Here is an 11,396-nt window from a genome sequence, read left to right as displayed (position 1 = left end):
GGGGGGGTAGGGAGGAAGGATCCATATCTGTTAGCTGCTGGAAATCAGCCAGCTCAGTTCACCTTGGAGAACATCCCTTTGGCAAATTTCTAATTTCAATAAGGGTCATGGCCTGGTAATTCCCTACTATGACTGTTTCTGACTACGCTTCCCCAATCTTTGCACAAGGCTTCTCCAGGATGAAAGTAGCTGTTTTCTTTTCATTCATTCACATTCATTCACTCTTTTCCAGCATCATCTTCCCACCAGAAGCCCTCTTTATCTGCAAAGTCTCACTAAAAAGGCTCCTTTGGAGGCTTCCTGGCATTTTGTTGGGACAACCAACTATGCTTGACCGTGGCAGGGCAAGGAGGCTGATGTTCTGCAGCTCTGGAGCCCCCTAGCGGGATGCTCCCTACTTGATCTGAATTAACCAACAAAACCACTTACCAGGATACTCTAGCACTGGGGCTTGTTAACAGAAAAATTGGGGAGCCTTTCCAGAGGCTACACTGTAGTTCAAAGGAATTCATTCAGGGAAACCCTATGGCCTCTTACAGGAAGTCAGACTAGACTATTACTGAGTGCCCTTCTGGCTTTACAACCTATAGGTCTAGGGCGCAATGAGTCACTCCTACAGGGAACTTTCCCTTGGCAACCTTACATTTAAATCAGTGGCGCACAGAATTAGGAAGCAGGTATGCTTGTCTTTATTTTCATCTCTCATTTCAGAGCAGGCCACCACCTGCAGTAGCCTAATAGCACAAACACCGCTGACTCAATTTCTAGCAGACCCTAAAAACATTAACGAGAGTTTGGCAAGGGCACGGAGGGGGTCACTTCCTTATTCGTGTCTTGACAGCATTAGCACCTCTGCCATAACAGCCATTTAGTAAATTTACATTTCCTTTCTAGGCACACAACACAAACTTACTACTTTGGTCTGGGTTCTACACTAAAACAGATGCAGTAGCTGCTGCAATTTCTCCTTGGTTATTTAAACAAAATCCAAAGTTTTTAATCAAAGCAGATACTCTGAATATTCCTCTCACAATATGAGCATCTACAGTAAAGTTAGATACGGAGGCTTAAGTTCCTTTGACTATTTTATTCACAGATTATTTTTTTTTTAAGGGAAATGGACAAACAGCTTGTTGCTTTTTTCAGGGAGGAAAAAACCACTATTCATTTGCTGAAGCAATATAAAACTCCCCAGAACAATGTGGTTTGCTCCACCTGGTTTTGGTTTTTGCTTTGTATTTTTATTTCTGACAGAACAACTTTGGAGGCTGCGTTTACCTTTGCCACCTGTGGCACATGTAGTGATCTAACAGGCAATTAGTCACATCTTTACACAAAGCAATAATGCAGGGGCTGTTATAGGGAATGTGATGGCTCAAGTTCTTCAGAGATGGAAAAAGCAAGCTATTTTGGATATCACTAGTGACGGAGAGGCAGGGAAAGGGAAATATGGAACTTCAACCAGAACATGGCCTGTAACCAGTTAACCTGGCTGGACGCTCTTCCAGGAAGAGAACTTGCTGATGTTACTGCCATATACAGCTTTCAAGGGGGTTAGAAAGAGACAAGCTTAATTGTGAGCAAGGGAGGCAGGGGGGTTCTTCAGAGAAAGGATGCATTTCAATAGAGAGAGTTCACATAGCCACGAACAGGGAAACAGCACTACACAGTCATATAGATGCTGCTTCAAATTCTCTCCTTTACAGCCTATTTCCTACTGGAGTTGTAGACCACATGTAACTTCAGAGCCCTCCAGAGACCTTTTGGCTTGTGTTAAAGTCCTTCCTGTGAACCATTAAGTTTAATTAGGCTACCGGTGTTTATTTTACATGGAGAATGCATGTGGAGGAAAGGAGTCTGAAAACGCCGTGTATCCTTGTGTCTGCACCATTCTGGGTAGGTGCTAAGGAAAGAGGAATGTGAGCGGGCACCAACAGGAGCGTGGCTTCCTCTGACTTAGAGGAAGTAAGCAAAAGCCCCCCCCCACCCTTTAGCTCATGAGGTGGAAACCTGTCATCCAGGAAAACAGCAGGAGGAACTTACACTGAGCTGAAGAGCTGAGGGCGCAGGCACTCCTGTGCCTAGACAGAGCAGACGAAGAAAGAGCTGGACGCCTCCTATCCATAAGTGCCTCCACAGGAAAAGATTCTGCCCCTCCCTTCCCAGGGAGATGGAGTGAGAGACCCACTGCCAGGATCCTTCTCCCCAGCAAAGATTTTTGCATGAACTCTTTTGAACAGTCTTTAAATCTTGTCCAGTACAGGGAATTTCTTTGGCTATTTCAATATTTGCCAAGGAAGACCTTCTATATCCCCCCATTTGTCTTAATTTCAGCTCAGATTCCCCATTGTGGTCCCACAGGGCACAAGAAGGTACTTCTGCATTCACACATACATTTCCACATGGATGGCTATAGCTCTGCTAAGTGATATGACCTCATTTCCCACATTCCTTCTTCCTCCTACCAAGTCGATTCAACAAGAGAAACAGGTTAAGTCCTTTCCTTCTTATTTTGTCCTGACTTAACTACCAAAACCAACAAAACTGTGCAGCCAAGACAAAGGGACACACTGCAATTTGCATGCAATGAAAGAGATGTATAAATATCACAGGGAAAGTTTAGCACTCGAGTGCAATTAAACTTTGGAACATCTAACAGACAAGACTACGATAAGATAGAAAAGGTTCCTAGAGACAACAGGTCACCAGGAAGGCCAAGAGAAACTTAAACTGTAACGTGGATGCCATGCAATATACAGGCGGGACAACATCCTTGATCCAAGAAACTAGCTCTGTTCAAACCAGAACTTAAGTGCATATGTTGGGCAATTTAATGAATCAAGGCTCAACAGTCATTTTCACTTTTGAATTCAGACAATTACCATCATTTACATGATCAGATGAGGCGGCCACAACCATGACAGCTTGCAATCATTAAAAGACCTTACCATTCTTGTTAACCCTGACATGCTGGCCAAATGACTTGACTGGTCATTTCAGCACCAAAAGCTTTCCATCCCAAACCCTCTCCTGCAGTTTGAGACAATTTTACTATTATGGATGTAGTAAAGAAAATGACTTACCTACCACCTGCTGCTTATGCTAGCAATAGGTTCCATTTTATTAGATGTGAAAAGGGGAGAAAGTGTTAATTAAGGGGTTAAGCAAAAATATATTCTCCAGACTTCTGCTTCAGTTAGATTATTAATTTGTTCTGCTTCATAACGTGGTCAGAAGTGCTTCTGAGTTCTGCCACTGATGTAGAGAATGCCATCTTCTTAATTCTGCGTTTAGGGGAGACTCATGCATTTGTACAGCTCAATCAAACCTACAGCTGCAAGTTCCAAATCAAGAGTGCCCAAGGCACTTGTAACATGCCTCTTCCACAGTCAGTTTTAGTGCAGATAATTGAATTTTGACTCTTCTCCCTATCACTTTTAAATTAAGAAAGAAAAACGTCAAAAACAAAGAAGAAACTCACGTACACGAAGAATCCCAGGATGCCTTCTTCTTTAAAAATCCTGCTGATGGAGCTAAACACACCACTGCCAAGAAAGGGAAACAGATAGTCACAGAGCAACCATATGCTTTTACAACTACACTTACAATTAAGATGCTGTTGCCCAGACACCTGCTATCAGCAACCTCCAACACCAAAGAGGAGACTTGCCTCCATTCCTCAGAAATGATTCTCTTGCATGCTCAGCTAGGAATGCTGCTCTATTGAGGTAATGCTATTACTTGGCCCATGGTGCATGTGCTCACAGATAAAAGCAAGCTGTCACTTCTGATGCTGTTTGCTGGCTTATGGTAAATGCAAGACTGTCCACAATGGAAGCAGGGCCATACTAATTACAGCTGTGTTTAGAAAGTTGGGCTAGGAAAGCTCCAGCCTGCTTTCCATGACAGGCACAAAGAAATTACTTCTTGTTCAAAACCCAAGTCAGCCCACTGTGCTAAGGTACATATTCAGCATGGATTTGGCTAGCAAAGAGGACACCCAACCTCCCTATTTAGAGAAGCCATGCTACAAGTTACTGTTCAAATACAAATGTAGCAGGCACCCAGTGTCCTCACACACTCTCCAGGGTGAAGGGGGCACTTTAGTTAGAGAAGCTCCATGAGCCTCTCTAATTAAAGTGCCCGCAACACCGTATGTATTCAGTGTCCCATGCTTCAAAATGGCGGCGGAGGCACTTTAACTAAAACTTGACGAACAAGCTTTAGTTAAAGCACCCCCACTGGCATTTTGAATCGTGGGGACGCTGAATACACGCAACGTGGAAGCTGCTGGAGCGTACTAATTAGCACACTCTAGCAGACTCAATTAATCCAGTCTGCTCTGATGCACGGGAACAGATGTCTGGCATGTATATAGGTGCCCCAAGTGCAAGTCTCCGTTTACACTTTCAGATGAAGGATTATAGATTCCTCTGTGAAGAGTGTCTTTCTGCCTGTGTCCTACCTATGGCCTTGTTGAGACAGCCTTGCAGAAAGTTGTCAGACAAGCCATGCTAGCAGTGAGGGCATGAATCAGACACCACCTGGTCCTTTTCACCCCCTTGCTATTATAAAGCATAGTTTGGGTTGCCCATTAAAGGTAAAAACCAAAGCAACTGGAGTGCATCCACCTACAGCACCGTGTCAACAAGGGATACTACAGTCATGGTAGAAGCCAGAGGCAGGAGGTTGGAACAAAGGGATACACAGAAAGGAAAGGACCTGAAGCTTTCCTGCTCAAGGTCATCAGCTGGGCCATCCAAGCCCTACGCAAAGCACAGATAGGCATAATATTCTTGACTCTGTAAACCTCTGCATGACCTTGAGTGTTGCTACTTCAGCTTCTCAGCTCAGCATGAAGAAGGAATAGAGCATAATGCTCCCAACTCCAAGTCTGGTGCTTTAAATATTATCGCTTATGTGCCAGAGCCATTTACCTGTATTTGACTTCCCGGCCTACAAACTGGACCATACAGCGCATAGAGATTACTGCAAAGAAAAGCAAAACAAAGAGGTCTATAAGCAGCAGGTTAAGTTGACTTACCTTCCCTTTAAAAAAATAAAATAAAAAATGAACAGGACTGTGGTCACGAAGGGAAAGTGACAGGGAAATCAGATGTGCAACTCCCATTGTCTACCTTCATCACCATGAGCACTTGAAAAAAGTAGCCATAACCACCCAAGCCTAAGAGAAATGAGGGATCCCAGGTCATCATCCAAACCCAGAACTCACTGTATAAGCTACCAAGCAAGTAATAAGAGACAGCCTCATTTCTTAGCACTTTGACTATCCTATCAGGATGCCATGTATTCTCTCTCTCTCTCTCTAATGCTAGTAGCTCATGCTCTTCTCCTAGGTTCATGTTCTAGGAACCATTTTTAGTTAGAAAGAAATACCTTAAAATGATTAAAAGAGAACAGATATGTAACAGATGTGTAACAGGCAGTCAACAAGCTGTCATGACACGCAAGCGCATGCTACAGACCAAAGGAACCAGGCTTACCATGTAAGGGGTGAGAAATAACACGGGACATGCACTGCATCAGCATCTCGTGAGAGGTCTGGTGGAAAAAACAAAACCCAAACCCACCATGTTAAAAGCCACAAACCAGCTGACTGCATTATAAGGAATGGGCAGTTGCATGCCGATTGTAAGATTCAGTTGCAGTGATATGACATCGAAGAATCACAGAAAACAAGAATCCAAGGGGTTTAGTCCAACCACTAGCTCAAGGCAGGATGAATGAACTGATGTTTGTCTAGTCCACTGCTAAAACCTTCCAATGATGGAGACTTCTAGGCAGCCCATTCTAGTGCTTAACTAGTGCTTAAACGTTACAGTTTTTTCCTGTCCAAATTAAATCTCCTTTGTCACAATTTAAAATTGGTGACCAAAGAGAAACAATGCTCTGTGAGTTAAACAGATTTATTTCCTCACTCAGTAGGACTATCTTATGCCAACTGTGATGCTTAATTTTGCAAAGCTTTCTGGAGCCAAAGGAATGGAGATCCAGTCCTGTGAAGAACATCTACATCCTTGGGATGAGGACAACAGCACACTGCCCCTCCCACCCAAAAACCCCACCTTTCAAACACAGTCAGCTATTGGGTGTTTGGTGGAGGTCTTTTCAGTCTGCTCTTGCACCTGTCATCAGATTTCCTCTTAGGCTCTATAAGTGTCAAGACCTGGATACTGGGTGAAAGAGACTGAGAGACATTTTTTCCTCCTTATTAGAGAAATCAGGTTTAAAGGATTTGCAGAACGCAATCTACACTAAACTGACCATGGTAAGCCTCTCAGTACTATTTGTATTAAATATTTAAATAGCCAAGTCCAGAGAGACACCCCTGTTCAGCATCAATATCTTGGTATATGTTGAGAATTTTTCTGAATAAACTTTACCCATACCAGATCTGCATACTTGCTGAGCCTCTAGGGCATCTATCTCCATTGTAAACTCTCTAGATTATTTATTAACATGCAATATTCATAAGATGAGATGCTCTCAAACCCTGCACTTGATAAAGGTTTAATGAGGAGAAAATACTCGGCAGGTTCCCACCTCTTTCACCACTTTCCTGAGGGAAGTCTTCATATCATCCTTGTTAGAAACATGCTCCATGTCCTCCAAAGGAAAGGCCTGGATAGAGAGAGATTAATCAAATTAAATGTCTCCACAGATGCCCATCTATGAGCCCCCAGCAGCTGATGCCAGAAGCAAATGGTAACTGTTCTGTGCTCAGAACTAACCACAAAAATCAACAACAGCTTGATCAAAATCAGAAAAGCTCATTCTCTAACAAGCATAAAAAGGAATTTTAAGGTCACTGATCAGCTCTTGAAGCATTACCAATGCCTTGCTAAGGCAAGCTTCTGCTAGCTAAAATTTGGATATATAGGCATTTTTCATGACTTAATGTTAAATGGTATGACAACAGGATGAGCCCAGAGCTCCAAGCCTCCCCCCACTGTTCTTGTCGCATGTCTGCAAGAAACAGCCTAGATTTTGCCCTCAGGGTGACGACTCACCCCAGTCTCTCCACCTCAGAACACGGTCAGTAGAAGTCTGCTAGTTTGTGATATATACACACTTGGTTTGCAAAATATTATAGATCTTCAGTTCTATAGAGGCTAAACACCTCAAGGCACCCTTGAAAAAAATGCCAGCTCTTTGCTTTTACTCATTTCTTAACTACAGAAAAGCAACAGAGTAATTCTTGCGTTGCTGTGGGCTTCGTAAGACCTTTGCAGGTCAGAGTGTTTTTAATGCTCTAGATTCCTATTCAAAATTTCTGGGTTTACTAATATTGCACAGCACCTTAAAAAGGGTCTCATGGCATATCAAGGTGTCAGGGCATCTCAGCTGAGAAGCAATGCTCTAGAGACTGGATTCCTCTCAGATATATGAATGATTATTGTCTGGTGTAGGACTTTCCTGATATTTGATTTAAGAATCAGCTTGCTGCCTAGGTTGAGTCACGTGATAAAAATACAAAAATATATTCATACCAAATATCATGGTTCATATAAACAAGCATGATAAAACCGGACATAACTTGACACTAGTTGTGAAGAGACTGAACACCACAACAGGAAATCCAAATCTCTGTATAACACACAGGAGGCACGTCTATCTGTTCATTAATGCGTTTTTGCTACTGCACATTAAAGATAGTACCTCTAATGTGAGGTACTAAATAACTGTGCATTAGGCTGCTCTAATGCACAGTAGTGAAAGCACATGCTTTATAGTGATGCTTAATCTGCAGTTGCCTAATTTTACTGCACATTAGCATATTAGCATGGTTTTTGACGTGACCCTCTAATGTGCAGTAAAATAAGGCTACTGTGCATTAAAGCACACATGTACATATGCCAAGGGTACCCCAAAGTTAATCCCAGCTGGTGTATCCAAGACAACTGGCACTCCAGGTATGGGTGCAGAGGATTACTAGGATTCGATGATGGCTATTCTGGTGGGTTATGATGCCACTTGGACAGAGAAACCTGGGCAACAGTCAACAGGATGGAAAACAGGGCAGATGGAGAAAGGGGGTATGATGTTTTCTTACAACCTCACCAGGAATAGAGATTCTCTAACTCAGGGGCACAGGATTGGAAGGGGACCCTAGGCCATGGAGTCCAGTCCCCCGCATTCACAGGCAACCATCAACCAAACTGTTACACGTGCTTCCAAAGAGTTCAAGTCCTTCAGCTGGAAGCTGAAGTCATTTCCATGTAACCAGAGACCATTTTTTAGAGCTGGCTAGAACTCACTGCTGCTCAGCAAAGCTCACAAGGCTCTCAGCCGGATGGATCAGTGCTCCTCAGATGCATGTCACACAGGCTTACTGCTATAAAGTACCAATGCTATTCCAACAGCATTTGATTTGTGCAACTTTAACACCCAGTGTGTTAGTTTATAAAAAGCAAATTCACACTTTACCTTCTTCACACTCCCCCGGGTGATTGTGGATAAAGTGCTAGAGAGAATTCGAGGCGTAAGACCACGGAAGAGTCCTGTTTTCCCATCCACTTTGACTATGTGTCTGGCTGGGTAAAAAAACATTACACTTGTGTCAGTCATGATAGAAGCACCTTACCAGAGAAGACTGTAGCACAACACCTCTGCAGCCTTGCTAACTCCCACTCTAAGCAGCACCAGGACCTGGCACCTGGTTGAATGATACAGCATGGGACCGCAAGTGACTTACTGAAAAGACCTAAATGAGCTTCCTAACAGATGCAAAAGATTACGACAGCACCAAGCCATAAAAGATCCTTTAAGCATCTTCTTCTGCAAGAGATGAAGCACCGGCCATAATGCCCTGGACTAATTCTGATTTTTTGAGTGTGTTCTGCCAGTCTGAAAGAGTTACAAGAGCTTTTGAATGGAAGAATTTCTCATTTGCTATGTAGCACTGTTTCCTCCTTCCACCCTAGGGCAGTTAGTATGGGAGAGTGGGCAGTGACAGTGCTGGCACAGAACTCAGGAGAGCTGCCACAGACTTTTTATATGACCTCAGAAAGTCATCTGGTCTGGACAGGCTACAGAGACTTAAAGAAAAAAAAAAAAAAATCAATAAAAGTTTGGTACCTAAATATGCTTGTGGATATTGACTTCCATTTCCCAGTCAGTTAGCTAGAGATAATAGCACTGCCCTCTACCAGAAGGGAATTGCAAGGGTAATACATTAAAGACTGCAAGGCACTTGATAACACAAAAAGTGATGGCCAAATAGGCGTGCAAGGTAAGCTGGCAGTTTGCTCAATTCTTTGAACAAAATGTGTTCTATCAGATTTCTGTCACTGCACAGCAAAGGATCCTAGATCATCTGGGAAGAGAAGCAGCACGTTGCTGCTATACCTGGTTTCAGTGCAGTTCATCAAAAACCAGGTGACCAAATATTTAAGCATACTACTCCCACAACCCCATTCCTTGCTTGTAAGAAGCTATGCTTGATCTCTGGTGCAGATCACATGGATTCCTTCCCCCGCCCTCCTCCAGGAAATCAAACAGTATGTACATATTTATGAAAATACATCATCCACCACTGAAAGGTGTTATGGGAAAACTGGTACTTTACAAACTTTCAGAGCCAAAAAAACACAAACCTTTTACTTTGTTACTGTGCTTTGTATTCCATCCCCATCAGTTAACAGGCATTTCAGCTCAGGTTTCAGGACTCTAGCTCTCTTGGCTCTTCCCTTTAAAAATAGTTTCCTCTAGAAGGATTATGAGCCTTTCACAAAGGACAAAGAGCAATATGTCCAAGGCCACTGAGAAATTCACTATCAGTACTGAGATTAGGATGTAGGAGTGTCTAACCCGAGCTGTTCTCTTACTGCTATTCTTCTAAAGAAAAATGTAACTTTTTCTCTCCCAGTATCTTACCCTGCCCTGCTTGTCTATTCTTTTTCTTGTATATATCTGTTCTTTAAAAGCTCCCAGCTACAGTACTAAAGCACACCTGGGGCCCAAGTTACCACACAGCTATACTGTGAAGTGTTGGGAGGAGTTTAAATATCCCTTATAGCCATGCTAAACCCTTCAATCAGAACTACAGCTGGTTATAACCCATACTCATGCTCATCTACACTAAAAAAAGCAAAAGAGTACTTTTAAGTGGACCTGGGAATGACAGGATTAAGTAACCTGATTAAACAAAGACCAGACCTTAATGGAAGGCCATCTCCACAACCTTAACCTCAACTCTTTAGTAAAAGTGCAGTCATCCAAGTCTTTTAGATTCAGCTCTTAACACACATCTCTCCTGCTTCTTGTAACAACTGTAACATAAATATGGCTGAAGATTTGGACAAAAATATTGAGACAGCAATTAGTCAAAATATTTTAGGTCTCATCTAAGCAAATGATTGAACTATTGGCAAAGAATCCTCTAAGTGCTGCCAAGATAAAGAGGCAGAAACACTGGCATTTATCAGAAATACAACAGAACCATTTCAGGATGCTATTGTATTACAGCCAACACTGAACACACAATAGTTTTAGCCAATTTAAATAAATTCTTCATTCTTCACACCTTCCCTTCCAGAACAGTGTTATGCTTTCACCAAAACATGCTCACCATAAGTGAAAAAGCCAGGTAGGTACAACACTTTTCTTCCCAGTACATTTCTCCCAAGGGTTGGAGGTAGAGGCTCATGTCCCACCTTCAAAAGAAACACAAGTCAGCAACTGTTTCTTACAGGGCTTCCCCAAAAGCTGCTGGATTATAAGAACCTGCTCACCCGTAACACGTGCTACTCTCCTCCACTCCCCTATTGATGTGAAGCTCAGTGCAAGGACACCACTCCCTCTCACCCTCTTACTGCTGGGCACCCTCCCCCCCAACTCCTCCTCAAGGATCCTCTTGAGCAGCGGCTCTCTGCCTTTTTTGGACCATTTGTAAACACTGATGGCCAGTCTCAACCTCCTACCCTTCACTCCTGACCTACTGCCCCAGCGTAGGGGCCAGGGGGAGCCCCAAGCAGCTTGAAACTCTGCCAGCCTTCAAGGAAAAAGCCACGGTTCCCCCCGTTTCTCTCCTGTCAAGGAGAATCCATTCTTAAAGTTCCTTCACAACCCTTTCACCTCTTCCTGCAACCCGCGGGTTGAGAAACCCTGCTCCGATGCTTTCACACGCTCTTATCTTCCCGAGCAATCGCCGCTCAGCAAGGCCAGGCTCCCTCACGCCACGCTCGCCATCCCCATTTGAGGCACCTTACGGACCGCATTGGAGATGCCACTGAGGGGCAGCTCCCCCCGTCCCCGCTGTACATTACATACATCACGAGCCACACGGGCAAATCGCGCAATAAACCCGGACTGGCCGAGGGACGGTCACACTGTCTGGCTACGAGAAGAGCAGGCTGGCAACCGAGGTGGCGCTT

General features: G+C 43.6%; 1 protein-coding gene across 1 annotated transcript in view; it reads right to left on the bottom strand.

Moving 5' to 3' along the window:
* Positions 1 to 11,396, bottom strand: part of MTCH1 (mitochondrial carrier 1) — a 22,585-nt gene that overhangs the window by 5,654 nt on the left and 5,535 nt on the right. The window contains exons 2-7 of the mRNA XM_019513789.1: positions 10,592 to 10,676; positions 8,449 to 8,555; positions 6,565 to 6,642; positions 5,505 to 5,562; positions 4,938 to 4,989; positions 3,486 to 3,545 (exon numbers count right to left, since the gene is read on the bottom strand). Of these exons, the coding sequence (XP_019369334.1) occupies positions 3,486 to 3,545; positions 4,938 to 4,989; positions 5,505 to 5,562; positions 6,565 to 6,642; positions 8,449 to 8,555; positions 10,592 to 10,676 (440 nt within the window). The remainder of the gene's footprint in view (positions 1 to 3,485; positions 3,546 to 4,937; positions 4,990 to 5,504; positions 5,563 to 6,564; positions 6,643 to 8,448; positions 8,556 to 10,591; positions 10,677 to 11,396) is intronic.

Source organism: Gavialis gangeticus, unplaced genomic scaffold (assembly GCF_001723915.1).
Source record: "Gavialis gangeticus isolate Ggan-Ray unplaced genomic scaffold, GavGan_comp1, whole genome shotgun sequence".
NCBI lineage: Eukaryota > Metazoa > Chordata > Crocodylia > Gavialidae > Gavialis > Gavialis gangeticus.
The sequence above is the reverse complement of the archived record's forward strand: the minus strand, read 5'-3'. Positions and strand labels throughout refer to the sequence as shown.